Below are 20,805 nucleotides of genomic sequence, written 5' to 3' on the forward strand. Positions count from 1 at the left end.
CACTTCTATTTAGATGTTGGCAGGCTTCAAGACTAGGCCTGCCTTGTTTCTCTGTGTATCAGGTATGGTGAAACGAATTTAAATGGCATCTCAAACGAATAATCAATGCTGTTTTTACATATCTATTAGGAAAGTCCACGCTACAAGCCTTACCAAATGGAATTGGATGTATGACATGATCTACTAGTGGTTTTTAGTGTATACTACGGTTTTTCTGGACTTTTCCTATTACTGGGAGAGCTCAAGTTCTAAAAGAGCTGAGCATGTATCCCTCTAGCCCAAACTGAAGCAGAAAAGTTCTTCAAAGATGATAACATCTGTGACAAATTCAATCGAATACACATATCTTTAAAAAAAAAAAAAATCCAATACACGAAAAATGTAATACTGTATAATGGTAAATCCTGATGCATAAATTTATACAGGAGAAGTTATGGCTCTCGCCAAAAATTGGTAATACTGTATAACGTACATATATAGACAGAAAATGTCACAAAGTTAACCTTTACAAGCTAGCTACCTTCTACATATGTTCACGGATGTAAGAAGACCCATGAGAGTTCAATCACCAATAACGGCAATAAGTATGCTAAGAATGCCCTCTGCTCCTTTCCGAGATGGTGTAGACATAGGCGCGAAACAACTGCTCCCGAAATCGTTCTAAATCCAACTTGACATTCTGCCCATCCAGATAGATTTTCTTGGTAAATTGTCACCCGTTTGCATTTATACTGTCGGGATCATTAAGTATAGGGTCATCACTATTATACTTGTTGTATAAAGAACTCTCCTTCGGAAGGATTTTGTATCCAATGTACTTGAGCCCAAACTTCCTCGAGGGCACACCGTAGTAAGTTTCTGCAGCCCAGTCTGTGCCAAGGGGTATAATTTGGATTAAAACAGAACTGGGTCTCATGAAGAGGAAATGCGTCATGGCTGCACCATGGACTCCAACCATGGCATCAGTAGAATTGAGAACCTGATATATCTTGGCCAGCTCAGTTGTTCTATCTGGTTTCAACACCTTCACTTTGAATCCAATTTTCTCTGCTAAATGCACTAACAAATGTTGATCAATTATTGCTCTTGATCCACCTCGGGATAAGATGACCAGTTTCGGCTTCTTATTCTCTTTGTATTTTGCTAGTTCTGTTTCTTCATCTTCTTCCAGTGCAGATAATGTTGGTGATGAAGACAATAGCGCCTTTTCTTTCTCCTTTGGAATCCATCCTTGTATTCTATGCCAATATGCTTTGTCTAGAACATTGTGGAAATCACTAATACTCTTGTTTCCTTGCACTAACGAAGAATCAATGGCGAGCTCGTCATGGATTTTGAGACCAACAATTACCTAAGGGAAGCAATGTGTTCTTTTGTCATTACTGAAGTCGATCACATGGTAATTGGATAGGCGGGATGTGATAGTTAGGTAAGACTTAATAGTTAGGTAAGACTTAATAGGCTTCTAAAGAATAAATGAAAACATGAAATTACAAAAGGCAATTTCCTTGATACATCGCACCTTGGATATCGAAAGTTCGAAACACCAATAGCACAAAGAAAAACAATAGTTCGAATTAAGAAGACACTCGACTACTAATAGAGTTTAATTATCTATCACCGCTAGAATTCAAAGGTTGTAATCATTAAGACATGCTTCGTGAGGTTGAAAGCCTCAAAATCCAATTTGATTAGAAACTATTCCCTGAAAAGAAATCTTCGTGTCGTATTTCATATAAATTAGTACGTCTAATAGTGACACACATTTGCAGTAAACAAATCTATCCTTGGCAAACTCTTCACATAATATATAAAGGAAAAAAAAAATAGAAGTGAGGGAGATTTAGCATAGCCTAGCAACACAATCATTGCTCAGTTGATGTCGTCAATTTGGTGATATCCCAACCAAGGCATGAGATGGCATTCTAAAGTTAAAAGCTAGATGATGTCATTGCCATATCAGGAAATGGTTTTCAAAGAGGTTTTATACTTTTATGTCAGTCTATTAAACTCAAAAGTTTATAACCTTATTAGAGCTCAAACTGACATTGACAATAGTAGCCATTCTCTATGAATTTCCAACAACAACTATTTTAAAAAGTTCCACCGAAAAATTCAATATCTTGCTGAAAGTTTAGCCACCCATTCTCTAACCATAATCGACAATAAGATATTGCAGCTCACCATGTTAAGCCAATAATATATACAATGCTTATATTACAACCCAAAATAGTAAATAAAAATATTACAATCCCTTATTCTGATCATACTTAAGGCACTTAATAACACCAACATTTGTTTAATTAATGTGTATAACCAACAAAATTTCAAGATTTACATACCATCCAATATCTAAAAGGGACACAACCACATTCCAATAATAGCTTAAATTCTCATCCATATGATATTTCAAATATAGAATTAATAGAAAAAATAAATTCATGATTGATAAATGAGGGGTTTCAAAGTCGTACCTGAAACTTGATGCTTAAATTGATAACTTTGTACCTTGAAATTTATAAGAACCCTAATACTCGACCAATCATCTCGATGCAAGAAACAATAGCTATTATAGAATACTTACGAAAGAAATTATCTAACAATAATCAAAATAGAAAAGAATCCCTAACATGGTTTTGTCCGTGAAAAGATAGAAAACCCAAAACAAAATTATTAAATATATAAATCAAATGACGCTTATCATTAAAAAGATTGCCATGCCATGGAAGGCGGCAAACACCGACGGACTTGGATAGCACCAAAGACCACCAAAAATCCATTAAAAGGGGAAACAATATTAAATCTACATAATAATGCTAGAAAAATAGAAAATAATTCCTAACATGGTTTTGTCCGTGAAAAGATAGAACACCCAAAAACAAAAATTATCAAATATATAAATCAAATGACGCTTATCAAAGCAAAAGCAAAGTGCCATGCCCTTTGGAAGGTGGCAAACATCATTTAACTTGGACATGACACCAAAGACCACCAAAAATCCATTAAAAGGGAGAAACAATATTAAATCTACATAATAATGCTAGAAAAATCTAATGGAATATAAAACTACTTGATCCAAAAGAAAGATTCCACTATGAATAACAAAAAAAAAACTATTTTAAATTGAAAAACTATACTGTTGTGAAAATACATGTTAGATTAAGTAACTTGTAGCTTATATCCAATATAGCATATGTTAAAGTTGTGTAGCATGCTAGTTTTGGATATTAATCATCGTGGATTTACTTTAAACTTGATAATAGTTTATTGGTAAATTTTTCTAGTTGAAGACATTAATGGGTTGAGCCATTAGATGTTGTGGTAGTACTTGAGGTCTTGTTGATAGGGTATTCTATGTTACTTGAGCTCATGTAAAAAGAGGAGGTGGAGTCCTCAGTTGTTTTGCATATTCAGTGGCTAGATTTGCTTAAATATCGTATACTTTTTGTTGTGAGGGGTACAGTTAAAGTTTACTTTTCCTGAACCTATGATATGATATTTACCATGTTTGGCATGAATGCATTATTTAACATTGACATGAAGTTTAACCATGTCATATATTATTAAGTAATGAGCATCGTTGTCTACGAGAGGAAACAATATGGGAAGCAATCAATATCATCTTAAACCTAATTTAGTCAAGGAGATGTAAGGTAATGGTTTGCTTTCTTAGACAATATCCTCCAGTGACTATTTTAGACAAGGAGATGTAACGCTTGTAGATTGTCTTATTAGACATTATCCTCCTATGACTATGGATAAATAGCCAAAGTGATGTACAAGTGCGTGCATTGTCTCCCTATGACAGTTGGAATGTTGAATGATGAAAAGAAGGATGATAATGATATTATCTCGGGTAAAACCCTTTTCATCTAATTCTTCTATTCTTTAAGATTCATTAGAATCTTTTATGGATTTCCTTTCATATAGATAACATGAACATAATATGACTATGTTTAATATGATCTAGAATCATAGACTTGAGTAAAGTATATTATTGTCATAAGAGTGCATTTTATTTTTGTTGTTTCTTTTAGTGTTTGTAGCGGTATAATGTGTTTTGCATGTAAGTTTGATTAGGTTGAGTAACTATTGAACTGTGGGGGGTGGTGACCCATATGCATAACACTGTTTTACCATAGTTCATCTCACAAGATAATTGGAAAGACATTGAACTACAAAGTATGGAAAGATCTTGGGCCTATCCAAAAATGCTTCAAAATGTGGGGGGTGTCTTGCCAAGGCTATTGTGAATGAATATAAAAGAAGTCTTTTTGAGACCTAGAATTATCTAGTAGATGTTCATTGGTGAAACTCATAATAGTGATGTTTGTTTTCAGTTGTCGTGAGTGATAACAATTTTGTAGATACCACACTATTATTGAATGTCTTATATGCTAATTTTATTTGAGGTTGTGCTTTCTGAGAAATTGGCATAGAGTGGTTGAATGTTCATAATGGACTACATAAGATAATCCCATTATTTCTGCATAAGAAATTTGGAAGACTATCAGTGAGTATATCCACCATTCACGGTGATGATGTTTATATGTTTATTGAAGAAGATTCATTAACCTATAAGGAAGTTGTCTGTCTATGAGAAGTGTCCTTTTTTTAAGGATACAACTCCTCTAAACTAGACTCTTGTTTTATTGGGGGATCTATAGGCTGAATTAGATATTCAAGAGAAAACTAAAACGTGATAGTTGTATTGCAAAATACAAGGCTAATAATAATAACCAAGGGGTTTCAATCAGAGACAAGATTTATACTACTTTAAAACCTTGCTCATGTAACTAGAATTTCTTCTACAGAATTCAAAAGACTCTAGTTGAGTAGTTGTGCGGAACTACAATACCAAGTAGTACCAGGTGATTAGCTGAAGGTATACAATTTAGTTAAATCTTTGTATGAGTTGATTCAAGCGCCTATAACGGGCATGAGCAATTCAACAATATATTAGTGTCATATGGATGTCAAAGTACCGTTGTTGATAAAGGTGTGTCTTTTCTTTAGAATAAAGCAAGACATATGTGTTAATCTCTCTTGGTTTAGATGATTTAATATCATGAGTGCTAGCATTGAGAATGTGTATGAGACAGAGAAATTCCTATTTGAAACACATAATAGACCGTCATTGAAAATGATAGCTCATTGTGTTGTTAAACTCATTTCTGTAACTGCTATATTCAATTGTCAAAATGTTGATGTTTGAATATGGTTGAAGCCCACATCGTACCTTAAACCAGACCGGCCGGATGGTCTAAGGGATTTTCGGGCACTACATAATTGAATGATTGGTGAATATAGGAATTAAAACTCATGTTGGTCTCATTATATTGTTATAGCACTTAGTAGAAATATTTTTCATTGAAAAGTGTGGGTATTATGATAGTAAGCATGTGTTAACACTTTTTGTGGCAAATATCCATCTTATAAAAAATAATCTCCTTGTGTTTTCTCATACTAAATATGTCAATATCAATGGTAGCCAATTGTACTTGATGGATAATGTATGTGAGACATGACATTGCCTACATTAATGGCATACTGAGCTGATAACCCATTGTGTCCTTATAAGGAACTTTGATGTATATTGTCAGATTATCCAAGTACTATAGCAGAGCCATTGATTAAGGACTGATATTTAGTAGATTTCCATAATTGTTAGAAGGGTAATATGTTATAAACTGGATCCAGTAATGTTTATGTGTTTACCTTTGGTGGAAATTGAGTGTCTTGGATATCATCCAAGCTAATCGCCTTAGAAAAGGCATGTGATGATGCTGAGTGGGTTAGCAACCTCTTAGAAAATCTTCCCATTGGCTCTAAACAGCCTCCTGATGTGTATATGCTTTGCAACTGTTTCATTGCAATAGCTAAGACATGTTATCTTATGTGCAATGGGAAAAGAATACATGTAAGTTGAGATATAACTTAATCAAGCAGTTGCTAGAAATTATGTTAGGTTGGACTTAGTTTGGCCACATGTCTAACCGCACCACTTCTTTGGAGGCAAGTGGTTATACGTCGAGGGGGATGGGACTTTTGCCTTAGATAGAGGGCGACACTGATGGCAACCCCACCTATGTGATTGGAGATCCCATGAATTAGGTTCAAAGGGAAAAACAAGTCACCTCGTCGCTCTGGTATGCTATTGTCTTTCTTTGAGACGTCCCACCCTATGACTAGATAGCATTTTTTGTATACTTTGTATAACTTGAATTGCAATGAAAGGATGAGTTATTTTACTCTTATTGGAATCCATAGTCCATTTTTTTTTATAATGAGATAGTGTATTTTAACTGCAATGTATACTTGATGGATATCCACCTACGTGAATGTAGAACTGGGTTGGTTCTTATGAGTATTCAGGCAAGTACTCTAGAGCATTCATGGAATACAGGCAGCGCAAGGGCCAAAAAGCGCAACACCGCAGAACAGGCATATAATGAAAGAGCAATGTGGGTGCATGTCCTCTATTTTACTACAAGGGTTCAAAGATTTTTTAATCCACCACTTTCACGTATTATAAGACATGTTACCCTATGACTGGTTCAAGCCCGTAAAGCACCAGTATCTTATGCATTGTTTTTTCGATTCTCTCTGGGCATTTCGTTAACCCATTTCTTTTGTAATATCTTATTCCAAAATAGTGGGGGACTATTAGTATTTTGAAATAGTGGGGGATTGTTGGAATCTCTTGTGTATTTCTAAATACTAGTGTGTGTGTGTGTGCAAAGTGGAGGAGATGAACAAATGGTGTTCTCTCCACTTTAGTGCATAGTAGATAGTCCCACATTGGTTATCCACCACATCGGGTAGGGTTCGGGCCTGGGCTTGGGCTTACTGTTGTGGGTAGTGGTTTGACCAATTGCCTAAACTTGTTTTGCTTTTTTCTTCGTGACAAGTTTCGATTGTTCTATTAGGAGTTGGTCTCTCTTCCTTATCTGTTTAGGAGACCAACCTAACCTCTATAAATATGACTGTGAGTCCATAGAGGAATAGACTTGATCAGAAACTCAACTCAGAGAAACAAAAAACTCAAACCAGTCCTTTTTCTTCTTCTTCTTCCCTGTCGGCCTTGAGAGAGAGTTATATTTTGTTCTAGAGGGTAGTCTATTCTAGTGCAAAGTCAGTCTTTGTTAACCATTGAATCCTCGTGGAGGAAGACGCCACTGTTGTCTTTCGCACTATTGGAAGGCGAAATCTTTCCTTAAGGACAACCTAATCCGCGCCTTGGTTATTCCCAGTTACTGCTGTCCTTGTTTCTTCATTGCTACTGTTCCTTCTGTTCTACTTTAGTTGCTGTGTTCATACAACTATTCTAACATGACATACCTTAATATTTGCTTGAGTCCGTCAAGCGCTGTATTAGAGGTTTCACTGTCTTCCAGAGCATGAAGAAGTGTTGGAACAATTTCATCAACAGCTTGCATCCCTGCACTCTGCATAAACAAAATTAATTACTTTACTTATGTATACCCAAGTTGGTAGATAAAAAGACACCTTCAAAAAATACTAAAACAGATAGGCACCTTGTAAAGAGTACTGAATGCGAGAGCAGCAGACTTGCGAACTTCCGGCGTGCTGAAACAAAAAATCACGTACATAATATTTCATAGAAAGAAATTAAGACTTGAATAATTGAATTCAAATAGGTGAAGGGGAGGAGAAACAGAAACCTCGTGTGCAAAATATAAGGTAAAAACAAACCTATCACAAAGGGCAGTCCGAATTGTTGGGATCAGCTGGTCCATAAAAGTCGATAGCTGATTCTTTCCAGCACTAGCCATCACTTCACTTAGACCAATGCATACACCCTGCCACCAGATCATTGGTGAATATGGAGAATAGATGGGGTTATGCATATATCGATACGTACCACAATCCACATTAGCAGTTCTTTTTTTGAATGAATCAAATAGCGTATCTCTACTTATGAAAACGGGAATAGTTAAAGCATCAAGTGAAAACAGCGCCAATTTGATAAGACTAGCTAATTGAAAAGTTAAAACATCATGCCATCGGAATCTATGCAACTACTAATCCATTCTGCATCATTTATTAGCTTCTATTCAAAATTACTCGTGCTTACGCAACATTATCAGAGCAATGTAATAGCATTCACAATATACTCTTTCATGGATAAAAGATCTCACTTGTCTTCTTCCAGTATTTGCGTCTTTTAGCCCTTTTGACAAAATGGGAATAATCAACGGAAATCAACGGAAGGACTCTTTCTCCGAGCTTCTGAACAAGCTCACCTAGAGCTCTTCCAGCCACCTACAAATTATTTGAAAATTTAGTAATGCTTAAAACACAATAAGTACCCATTTCAGAGCTACAAAATAGAATAAAAGCATGCTTACCTGCCGCCTTTCAGGAGATGATGAGGCAAGAGAACTAATCAGAGCGTTCATTAAAACTGGCATTATCTCCTTTAGAGTCTTTGGAGTATTTGCTACAACAGTCTTCCACATATGTACGGCAGCCTGAAAAAGTGAAGTAGAATAAGTAAAAAGATCATATTTAGCAGTACTGATAATTTAATCCATGAGTAGTGTTTTACGAACAAAAATGCTTGTGAAGTAAATGCATAGATAGCAACGAACAGAATAACAATGTAATACCTGCCGTACTGGTAAGCTGACATCAGTCCGAACCATAAAGACTGCAGCAAGGACTTCATTACGCTTATCCCTCCCCAGTACCTCAATGATAGCACGTCCCTGCGCTTCAGTACTTGCACCTTCATCATCACTGCCACCCTCGAGAATTGCCTTTCCAGAAGTTCCAGCAACCTGGACAACTCACAAATACCCGAAAGTAATTTAGAAACAAAACCAAATAAATTTGAGAACACATTTGAATAAGACCTACCTTGAACAGCAGATCACCCAAAAGTTCAACAGAACTTTGTCGAATACGCCAGTTATCATTGAAAATACCATCTTCAACAGCTGGAAGGAGTAGCAGTAGAGATCTAATTGAAACAGAAAATACAAACAGGAATTTATCACGCAAGATGATATTTTATAAGAAAACAACAGAGGACGGGAATCTATGATTTACAGACGTTGTTGCATAATGCTCCACTAAAACATGCCCAGCACCGAGTGCAGCATCACGCACTGATTCATTCTCATCAGCAAGACCTGTAAAAATAATATTACAAGTATGTAAAGCATGGGATGACAGCTGAGGAGTACACACAAGTACAAAGCAGAGGAACTGCACATACCATCCAAAATGGCAGGGAGCACTTGTGGCAAATAATTTTGGAAGCTGATGCCTACTGACCTTGGAAAGTACTACATACAAGTTTTCATTACAAGAATGTTAGATATTTCATGGGAACAAAACCATTGAAATATGGATAACAATTTTTAAAAGTAAATTGGTGAATTGTTACCTTGAAAAGTGTTAAATACCCATCCCGTACAGATGCCCTTCGATGAGAACAGTTGCAAATAATATCTGGTAGTACGTTCTCAAAATACTCCTTACCAAGGGCAGCTAAAACCTTAAGACAAATTTCTAACAGTCAGTGTACCTCAGCAGAAAACTAAAGCAACTAAAATTGAAGGACAGTATGTATCACGGCAATTTTTACTTAAGTTACATTGACAGTGATACATGTGCCTGTATCCAACATGGTTACGAAGTGTGACACGGTGAAATAACAAATTTTCAGGCAATATACATACAATGACACGGAGAAGTGGATACGTATCCGACACGAATTATTTTTAAAATATGGCGTGTTATTGTAACATAGATTTTTACAAAGCGAAACTATATTTTCTAAAAGAGCAATTACCCGAAGGAATACACACATTTACCGAACTTATTGAGATCATGTTTGGCATTCAGGCAACATTATTTTCTAAAGAGCAAACAATTGTAGATACCTTTTTGACTTCAGGAAGGAGCATTCCAATGTAAGGAATCATGTCCTTAGGTTCTGTCACTAATGAGCACATATTTCCAACTATCTGGGATGCCTTCTTTTTAGTGTCAGCACTTGTTTCTCTTAATCCCCTGTGGACTATGGTACCAGCCACTGTTCTAAAAATTGGTCTAGGCGGTCGCCTAGGCGCTAGGCGGTGCCCAACCGACTCGCCTTGGCCTTAGTCATTTAAAAAATCAGTGGACTGATTAGATGGTCTAGTCAAGTTTTTTTTTTTTTTAATGATTAAATGTCGAAAAATAAAAGCCCGTATAGGCTTAAGATTTAAATGAGCTTAAAAGACTTAAGTCTAAACGTAAATTATATATTATTAATGTAAAAAGAGTATGTTTTTATATGAAGTCAATATTTCTCAACTATTACGCATTTTTGTATTAAGTATTTTTGTTTGTGTTTATTTTTTGAGTTATGGTAAACGATTTTCTTCATTTATTATAGCCCGTCTAGGCACTACCTAGAAAGCCTAGGGGCTCTTCCACCACCATACTACCCCTAGCGTTTTTTTAGAACACGGTACCAGCAATGCCAAAGAAGGTGCATCGATTGAATTAATAAATGTTGTCTGCAATAAAAAAATTTAACTCCGCATCTCATATCATAATAATAGGTCCGTCCAAGCCCATTATTCAAAGACCCAAACCCGTTCCATCGATTGCAACTCCGCATCTCATATCACCTCAATTTGAGTTTTATCACCAAATCAAATTTAAATTTGATTAAATTACAGAGGCAAGTTCAAATAATGACGGGTTTAATTAATGCAAATCCTACCGTGTACGAAAGAAAAGAGCGGCGTCCAAGAACTGTACCATCTTCTACTAATGAAGATGAGTACTCTCCAGAAGCTATTGATCAGCTAGAAGTTTTTGATATCCTATTTTATTTTATAATAATTCAATTTAATGTTAATAAATGTTTTATGCTTATAATAACCCATTGTCTATTTTCAAGTCCTTAACTAAATCTTAAACCATATTCGCGATATAAAAGACCCAGAGCATCCATACTCATTGGAAGAGTTGAAAGTTATTACAGAAGATGCAGTTGAAGTCAATGACAAGAATAGTCATGTTAGGTATATACTTTACTTTACTTTTGTATTTTGCTAATAAATCGTGTATTGTCCGTTTAAGTGTTTAACAATAAGTGTACAATTTACAGGGTCACGTTTACGCCTACTGTTGAACATTGTAGCATGGCTACTGTTATTGGGCTTTGTATACGTGTGAAACTTCTCAGGAGTCTTCCTTCGCGTTATAAGGTATGCTTCTTATTTGGGTTTCTGTATCGTTGTGCATAATTTAATCCCCTGTGTTTTTAGGTTATTGTGACATAAAATCAATTATGACCCTTAACAGTATGATCTTTAATTATGCGTGAAAGTCCCTTCCTGGATTATTGAACTACTAAGAACCTTGTGAAACTCTAAAATGCATGTATTTACCCCCTGTGACTGACAAGTTGTATTCATTTAAATGTGTCTTCGATCGGTTTAATTAGCTTTCACTTTAAAACTAGGAATTCAACAGAATATGTAGCCCTTTGAGTAAGGACCCTCTCATTTGTTAAGCCATGGAGGTCCACCTTAATGGCTTCTAATCATTCCTCTGTTTATGGTGGGTAACTTAGCAGACAAGTTTGCCTGCCTCTGTTTGATGAAGTGATGATCAGGCATTGTAAGTGTATGAATATCATGGACTTGGTATTGCCCACTACCAAAGGACTGGACTGCTGCCGTAAAATCAGATGTAATCCAGAAAGAAATAGCCCTTGCCTCTTGGTTGTTGGTGCTAATGCGTGCTTTTGACAATAGCTAGAAAAAATTAGATATGATAAAAAGCCTTACATGGACTAGTTCTATGTTTATTTCTGATCTTTTCTTTGGTGGAACTTAATTATATTTTGTGTGGAATAGTGGTGTTTTGCTTTCATACACCGTGTTTAGAATCTGAATCTTTGTTTTAGCCTTTGGACTTTGGTTAAGAATACTGCTTGAAAGGGATTCCTGCATGTTCTGACCACTCTATGTCTTTGTTTAGGTGGATATTACTGTAGCCCCTGGAACGCATGCAACAGAAGCTGCAGGTATTATGTCGTGAATCATACTTTTTGTAGATGCATACTACAAAGGATAGGGGTTCTTACTTCATATTGCTATAAGTTCTGTATTAGGGATTTAAATAAACAAGTTCTCGGCATACTACCTATGATACGACTAGCATCTGATTTTTGCTGCCCAAAAGTTGGTTGCAAAATCACTCTTTGCTTACATGACACACCCTCTTTTCTGCTTTTTGAAACTTGCAGTAAACAAGCAGTTAAATGATAAAGAACGGGTTGCCGCTCATGGCCGAAAACCCCAACCTTGTGGAGATGGTTGATCAGTGTCTGGCCCCAAGTTATGATTGATTTATCAGTGTCCATACCCATGCAGTTCCCAATTAGTGACTGAACGATATTATGGTTGATTGATTCTGTTTCTTCTGTGTATGAATTTTATTACACGATCAGTATAACAAAAGAGTTCATGAAAGACCTCTAATATATAAAGTTATACGGCTTAGTCACTGGAGTGCGTTTAAGCTTTCAGTAAGTTGTTTATGATTCCATTCTTTGAAAAGTAGTCCAACAGGAATGATGAATGTTAGAATTTTAGCGCATAGCGTGAAAACTGAAACTTATATGTGCTTGATTCTGATTTTTTTTCTTGTAATTTCCATTGGATGGATAATGGTGGTGTTATTTTGAATTCTTAGGGCAGACTCAAACTCTAGTTACAGTTATCATTTTATCGTGTCTATAATTGTCCTCCATCCATGTGCAAGCAGCTTATGACTTTGATTATTATGCTGGATGAGTTATCTTAAAATGTGATATATTTGTACATGAACTAAAGTTAGCATTAAGTGTATGGAAACATAGATGATCTTAATGAGAGTCTTTACTATGATCTTATTGTTGAACATGCCTACTTTTGTGCGCAGGGGGGGGCCTACTTTTGTGCGCTGGTGGAAAGCCCTCATTCTACATATTTCAGATATCTGGTTTGAACTCTAACGTTCTTTCATTTTTGCTATCAATACAACCAATTACCCTTAGCAAAAAAAATTGTCAATATCTGGTCAGGGTCTCTGGTTTTTTGGGACTTATTACTGCATTGTTTGTCGAATGAACATAGATCGGCTATGAGGTATGTGTAAAATTTAAAGATTCTTTGAAACACTCTCACGTAACTAGAACCAATTTGGCTAGAACACGTAACTAGAACCGATTTGGCTAGAACTGTCACGTATTTGCTCTTCAAACTGAACCAATCTATTAATTCAGATAAAGATCTAATAAGTAATAATCAAATCCGAATAACTGATGCTGATTGGAAGTTTTTTTTTGAACGCCTTTGTGTTTTCTTGGTTTATTGCATTCGAATAATTGAGTGATTTCTAATAAGGGTGCCTCTGGTATTCATGATTTTGGTAGAGGGGAAAGGAAGACCAAGTTTTTTATAAGAGAAAAGCTGGAGTTGGGCAGAAGTGCAGGACCCATACCTCTTGACTGAAGTATGAAACTGGGTGCCGAGATTGATAAAAGTGTCATACATAATAATCCAAGTAACTTTTGCCACTCCCGACAACATCATTCGAGCCCATATTAGTGTGTTTGGCCTCAGGTAGAGGGGCTTTAGGGGATGAAGAGGATGAATGATGTATAGGAATAAGCAGAGATATGTGGGCATACATGTGGTTATAGGATTAGTTAGCAAGAAATTGTTGACTCTGGTAATGGTAATAGGAGAAGAGAGGAGGGGGAGTTTGAGATTATGATTGATGGAGAGAGGTAAAGGGATAAGACGAAAAACACGTTTCCAACAAACGAATGTGTACCTCTTTCTTGGCTCCCTCTCCTTGAACGTAACACACTTATACTGTTACATACATTATGATGCATAAAATAGGGAACCTTAAACCTAAGGTGAGAATCTAGAACGATCACGGTCAGCTCTCACATATCCTTTTTTGAAGCCAAAGTTCTATTTGTTTGGGGGGTTATGAGTAATTGCACTTCTAGACTTATATGAAATAAAGTCAGCCTTTAGGTTAAGATTTACTTGTTTGTTTGGTAGTATGTTTATGAATGTATGAATAGTAGTTGTTGAACTGTGGCAGTGGTATTGTTCAATTTGAACTAATTTGTCTTTTGTTTTTATGAATATTTTGACCAGAATATGTTGAACTTGGTATTGGTTTTTTGATTTGAATAGATTTATAAATGGTAATTAGATTATGGGTCATTTGGTGCTGCGGTTTGAGTTTGAACTGAGTTAAATTTTGTAATTCGGGTTTTATTTACTCTGTTGCTAGGGTTAGAGATTTCTATGCTTTATAGAATGGATTGGTTTGTTGAATTTGAATAACTTGGCTGGCTTAATTTTTCGCCTTGGTTTGGAACTAGGACCTATGTTAGTTAGTTCATTAATTGTCGTAGTATTTGACTGTAGGACTTATTTCGGGGAATAGATTCCGCGTAGTATTTGACTGTAGTTGACCCTTTATTTAGGGAAATATACCTAGTGGGTGGGGGGAATACTAGAAATAATGAAAAAGGGGCGAAAAGATGTAGGATAAAGAAGAATAAGAATAGATCTGTGGGAACTAGTGGGCTATAGGCTTAAATGGGGAGAATAATTACTGACAGTAATGGTTATAGGAGAAACTAGAAAGAGGGGGAATTTGATATTGAGATTGATGGAGAGGGGAGAAAATAAATAGGAAAAGGCTACAAGCAACTTTCAAGACAAACAAGTTTGTACCTATCCCTAAAATGTAACACGGTTAAACTGATATTGCAAGAAGAGGCCATAAATAGGGCACCTAAGGCCTAGGGTAGGAACCCATAATTATAATGGTCAACCCTCATGGAACCTTTTTTATAAGATAAAATTGTATTTATTTGCGGGGGTGTGGGGTAGTTATAGCACTCCTAGTGCAATGGATTCGACTCAGCCAATAGATTGGGATAAACTTATGTAGCAACTCTCAGAAAGTCAATAATAGGGAAGTGGTGTCTGCACAAGATTGGACGATCTTTTTGTTCAGTTAATGTTTGATTAGGAAAATTTTAGTAGTCTGCAAGCAGACTGAACTCCTGCTATTATGCGATTGGATTGGGGGTTTAAATACTAGGGAAGTGGTGACTGGCACTCACTGCACAAGATGCATGCTCGTTCTGTTCAGTACGTCTGAAGTCTTAGACATGTTAGAAGCAAGCAGACCGAACTGTCACTAACGTGCGATCTAGTGGGGGTTTACAACGCAAAATTGTTTTGGCTACCCCCTCTCGTCTTACTCTGTTTGTCTTTCCTTTCCTCTTCTCCTCTCCAGTTCCCTCTTCCTCTTATTCTGAGCTATTGTTGCCACCTCTCTCTCTCTCTCTTGTCTTCAAGGACGAGAAGAGTACCTCATGGTTACCTTCATCTTGTGCATCCTGTGCTCCATGACTGCTGGTAATCTAGTTTATCCATATTCTCCGTTGGCAATAAGCTAATATTTGTTGAGATAGATATTACAGAGTTTTCAGTGAGTTTCATTAGTGTTGGAAAATTTTGTTTTTTGCTATAGGGAGATGGAAGCTTTGACGTCTTCCTAAAAATGAGGTTTGAGGTGCAAACAGATGAAGCTAAAAAGTTGAGGCCGTAGGGCCTTCAAATAAAGTGACTTTGGAGGTCCTAGGATTAAGTCAGTATCTTTGAGTCTTCGACTATATATTGGAGAAAAATCCTGGTTTTAGCTTTAATAGTTTGCTACCAAATCTCCTTCCATTTCATTACAGAAAAATGGAAAAGCATTTCTAGTTTACTGTTCTTACTTCCCTTTGTATTATTCATTTATTTGTTATTGAAGTAAACTTTAGTAGTTGCTCATTCCAAAATGTTGTGGAAACCTTCAATGTCCTATTTTGGAGGTAGTTATACCACTTCTTTACCAGTGGAATCAACTCAGCCCATAGATTGAGATATACTTGCGTAGCAACTCTTAGACAATAGTAGAGAAGTGGTGACTGCACAAGATTGACCGATCTTTCTGTAGAGTTTAGTCTTTGATTAGGCTTCAACTTTTCTATAGTCAGCAATCAAACCGAGCTATTGTTAGTATTACTCTGTGAGCAGACCATGAGACCAAGCTTTTGCGAATATCATGGGTTATAGGGTTCTTAACTAATTCTGTTTGGTAGGTTGTTTATGGGTCACTTGAATAGAACTTACTGCAGTTGGTAATGGAGTTATAGTATTTGGAACGGTTTGTGTTTAATTACATTTTTTTTTCTAAGAGATTTCTGTAGCTATATCAAAAGAATTGATTTGCATTTTCGTTGAATTATGTTAAGCTGGATTCGCCTGATTTTGCATTGGTGATTTTAAATTGAATCTGCATTGTTGCGTATAGTTCGAATGTCAATGAAATAGATTCCCTTGTGGGAGGGGAAAAAGACCAGAAATGAGATGGGTGAACAGTAGAAGATAGGTAGAGGGGCTGTAGGGGATGAAAAGTATGAATGATGTATAGGAATAAGCAGAGATTTGTGGGCATACATGTGGTTATAGGCTTAGTTAGCAAGAAATTGTTGACTCTGGTAATGGTAATAGGAGAAGAGAGAGGGGGGGGTGTGTTTGAGATTATGATTGATTGAGAGGGGAGAAGGGGGAGAATAGGAAAAACACGTTTCCAACAAACGAGTCTAGAATGTAACACACTTTTCCGGTTATATATGCTATGATCCAATAAAATAGGAAACCTTATGCCTAGGTGAGAATCTAGAACAATCATGGTCAGCTCTCAGACATCCTTTTTTGAAGCCAAAGTTCTGTTTGTATGGGGCGTTATGAGTATGTATAGCACTTCTAGAATTACGAAATAAAGTCAGCCTTTAGGTTAAGATTTAGTTATCTGTTTGGTAGTATGTCTATGAATCTATGAATAGTAGTTGTTGAATTGTGGCAATGGTATTTTTCAATTTGAACTAATTTGCCCTTGGTTTCTGTGAATATTTTGACCAGAATATGTTGAACTTAGTATTGGGTTTTGGGTTTTAATAGATTTATAAATGGTAGTTAGATTATGGGTCATTTGATTACTTTTTTGTGTATTTGGTGCTGCGGTTTGAGTTTGAACTGATTTAAGTTTTGTAACTAGGGTTTTATTTACTTTGTTGCTAGGCTTAGAGATTTTTATGCTGTAGTGAATGAATTTGTTGAATTAACTTGGTTGGCTTAATTTTTAAGCTTTGGTTTGTAAAGAGGACCTGTGTTAGTTAGTTCATTAATTGTTACTTGGTATTTGACAATTTATTTAGGGAAATACCTAGTGGGTGGGAGGAATACTAGAAATGATGAAAAGGCTGAAAAACAGTGGAAGGTGTAGTATAAAGATGAAAAGGAAGAGATCTGTGGGAACTTGGCTTAAACGAGGAAAGAGATAGGAAAAGTCTAAATGCAACTTTCAAGACAAACAAATGTGTACCTCTCCCTAAAACGTAACACGGTTAAACTGATATTGCAAGAAGAGGCCATAAATAGGGCACCTAAGGCCTAGGGTACGGAACCTTTTTTATAAGACAAAATTGTACTATTTTTGTGGGGTGTGGGGTAGTTATAACACTCCTAGTGCAGTGGATTCAACTCAACCCATAGATTGGGATATACTTATGTAGCAAACTCTCATAAAGTCAATAGGGAAATTGTGTCTGCACAAGATTGGACAATCTTTCTGTTCAGTTAGTCTTTGATTAAGAAGATTTTAATAGTTTGCCAGCAGACTGAACTCCTGCTATTATGTGATCGGAGTGGAGGCAGTGGTGACTGGTGCTCACTGCACAAGATGGACGCTCTTTCTGCTCAGTACGTCTGAAGTCTTAGATTAGGCTTTAACTTGTTAGAAGTCTGCGTGCAGACTGAACTATCACTAACAATGCAATCTAGTGGAGGTTTCCAAAGCAGAATTGTTTTGGCTGCCCACTCATCTTACTCTGTTTGTCTTCCCTTTCCTCTTCTCTTCTCCAGCTCCCATTCCCCTATTCTGAGCAATTGTAGCTGCTCTCTCTCTCTCTCTCTTATTTGCCTTCAAGGACTCCAGAAGAGTACCTGATGTTACCTTCTTGAGTGCCCTCTGCTCTGTGACTATTGTAATATAGTTTATACATATTCTCCTTGATCAATAAACTAATATTTGTTGAGAGAGATTACAGAGTTTTTAGTGAGTGTCATTTAGTGTTGGAGAAGTTTGTTTTTTGCTGAAGGGAGATAGGAGCTTTGACTTCTTCCTAAAGATGGAGGTTTGAGGTGCAAACACATGAAGCTAAAGAATTAGGGCCTTAGGGGTATTTGATGAAGTGACTTTGGAGGTCCCGGGATTAAGTCAGTGTTCATCAAGTATTTCTAGTTGAAAAAAAAAAGCCTGGTTTTAGCTTTAATAGTGTGCGACCAAATCTCCTTCCATTTCATCACAGAAACATGAATGAGCATTTCTAGTTTACTTTTCTTGCTTCCCTTTGTATTATTCATTTATTGTTATTGAAGTAAACTTTACTAGTTGTTCATTCCAAAATATTGTGGACACCTTCAATGTACTATTTTGTAGTATTCTACTGGACTGCCGTCTGCTGCCTGCAGAAGTCCTTACAGTTACAGAGGATTCCCAAGAGCTGTTTGTTGTGCTGAACACAATCATCGGTTGTGCTCAGTGGTGGCCGCCTGAGCTATTTCCTTTAACCAGAGAAGGTAGCCTTCCGAGAATCACATTGCTATTTTAGAAGGAAAGGCCGAAAGTTTTCTTCTTGCACGAGTCCATGTCATATATATTGTAGAGGTGTCCGTAAGATAAAAAGAATATAAATAAAAATTATGCTGTCAGACTGGTGAAACTTGTTTTGTTAAGTTGCGGAATGGGGTAATTCTGGGTTAAAAAGTTTGCAAGGTGACGACAAAACTATGAGTTCACAATTTTCAATGTGATTTAAACATTTTATGGCCCAAGTGAGGGGAAAATATAATTGTACTTCCGTTGTAGCTTTACTTTCTGGCCGAGCAATCAGAAATTGGGGAAGAAATTTGGCCTTGTTTATGAACTACTGCGAGAAGCCTAATCGGATGATGAACTCACTAACTCACCAAATTTTTGGCCCTCTTTAGCAGTTGAAATAATTTTTTGGCTTTAAAGAAGTGTATATGGGCAGACCTTGAAGCTACCCCATCAAGTAATACTCGATATTTGAACCATAGTAGTATAGAGAATTAGAGATACTGAAATCTATTGAGAGGTTGCTAACTCCACAGTTTTTCTACCCGGAGAAATACGTAAGATGCTAACTGCTGAAGTGATTGCACGCTGAAGTAAATTGAAAATCATCACAATATGGTACCACAACCTGATAATAAGGAATCATTTACCTCCCTTATTTTCCTAAGCGGAATTGTCCTACGGTCATTTTCATGGGATAAACAACTTGATCATAAGCTGGTAGTATCAGCTGGAAAGTCCCATGCAACCTAGAGATCAATTTTTTTGATGTTGTGGTGTGTGCTCCAAAGAAACACAAAACAAATGGCAGTCATCTACTATCTACTTTGACTTCTACTATCTATATACTAAAGTAGAGATTTCTAAGAGAGATTTTTTTCTTTCCTAGGTAGCGCTCTAATATGCGAGATAATTTTTTTTCTCTCCCTATTATGCCACGTGGAATATGTACAAAATTTATAGAAAGTGTTACGACCTAAAATCTCTGGGTCTCATTCCCTCTCCCTTCTTTCTTTTTCTCTTTGGGGTCCTTCTCTTTTCCTTTATACTCCTCACACCGTAGTCTCTTCTCAACAATCGATCCTATTTTCCCATCTTGCCGTCTCTAGCGCTCGCTTTCTTCCACCAAGCATCTTACTGCCTTCTATCATGGTCTCTTTGGGCCAGGCCCAATAAACTATCATTCCACAGACCAGTGGGCCTAATGTAGGCTATAACAATTTACCCCAGTCTTTATATTCTGGACCTATGGGCCTCATAGGACTAAATAAGGCCATAACAGTTGTCCCTCTCGGGCAGTCGGCTGTCAAAAAGCCGGGTGCCCAAGAACCCTCATCTCTAACATTTAGGAAATTGTTTGCGCTGGAATTTTTCTAACAAGTTCAATATTGGCTGTAGAAATCTTTGAACTACCAGCTTCAATTAGCTACAGCTACTATACAAGCTGAGTACCTACCTGGAGAATTAGCAGTAAAGCTGTACGAGCATCTTGAGCTCACAACAACAGGTCTACGTGAGGACGACCGAAGGGTCGTTCACAACAACATTTTTGTTCTTCTTTCTGCTCACGGATCGACTACGCTAACCCTTATAACATTTTACACTTTAGTTCTCTGCATCTAACTTTGAAAAGTCTTTGCAACTGCCAGATTGAGATCATGCAATTCTACCACGTTAAGATTTTCAATTAGTTGCCAATTGCATGTGGCTTTTACGTTACTCCAGTACTTCAGTCATCATCTGCACTGTAACACAGTCAAAAGGAAGTCTAGGGCGGACGTTTTGTAAGTCGGACCAATTATCCAACTAGTCTGAATACTAGTAATTCTATAAACAAGCCAAATTAGTTGTTATTTTACACCAGCCAAATCAGTCGGTCCTGATTAACCGAGTCATGGAGGATGTTTTATTTCTGTCATAAATATAAAGTATATCTTATGGTATAGAAAGGATTTAGTGTCTTCTAGCAGACGATGTAAACTATACATATTGCAAAGTGCAGTTGTGAATATCTTCCATAAATAATTTTCTTCCTTGGCCAGT

At 36.6% G+C, this 20,805-nt stretch overlaps 1 protein-coding gene and 2 pseudogenes across 2 annotated transcripts; 1 reads left to right on the top strand and 2 right to left on the bottom strand.

Moving 5' to 3' along the window:
- Positions 1-393: 393 nt before the first annotated feature.
- On the bottom strand, positions 394-7,796 carry LOC147506451 (xylan glycosyltransferase MUCI21-like; annotated as a pseudogene).
- LOC147506452 (protein ILITYHIA-like) lies at positions 7,717-9,658 on the bottom strand. The gene is made up of 9 exons (XM_086605774.1): positions 9,626-9,658; positions 9,416-9,526; positions 9,245-9,314; positions 9,080-9,158; positions 8,884-8,986; positions 8,634-8,804; positions 8,373-8,495; positions 8,163-8,286; positions 7,717-7,823 (listed from the first exon to the last, which is right to left on the bottom strand). The coding sequence occupies exons 1-9, from the start codon at positions 9,656-9,658 to the stop codon at positions 7,801-7,803; spliced, it is 837 nt and encodes a 278-aa protein (XP_086461900.1). The 3' UTR covers positions 7,717-7,800.
- Positions 9,659-10,479: 821 nt separating this feature from the next.
- Positions 10,480-12,585, top strand: LOC147506453 (protein AE7-like; annotated as a pseudogene). Its single transcript, XR_015193760.1, has 5 exons — positions 10,480-10,842; positions 10,943-11,048; positions 11,135-11,234; positions 12,013-12,058; positions 12,281-12,585. The product of XR_015193760.1 is annotated as a protein AE7-like (transcript).
- Positions 12,586-20,805: the final 8,220 nt, after the last annotated feature.

Source organism: Coptis chinensis, chromosome 4 (assembly GCF_015680905.1).
Source record: "Coptis chinensis isolate HL-2020 chromosome 4, ASM1568090v1, whole genome shotgun sequence".
Classification (NCBI taxonomy): Eukaryota; Viridiplantae; Streptophyta; class Magnoliopsida; order Ranunculales; family Ranunculaceae; genus Coptis; species Coptis chinensis.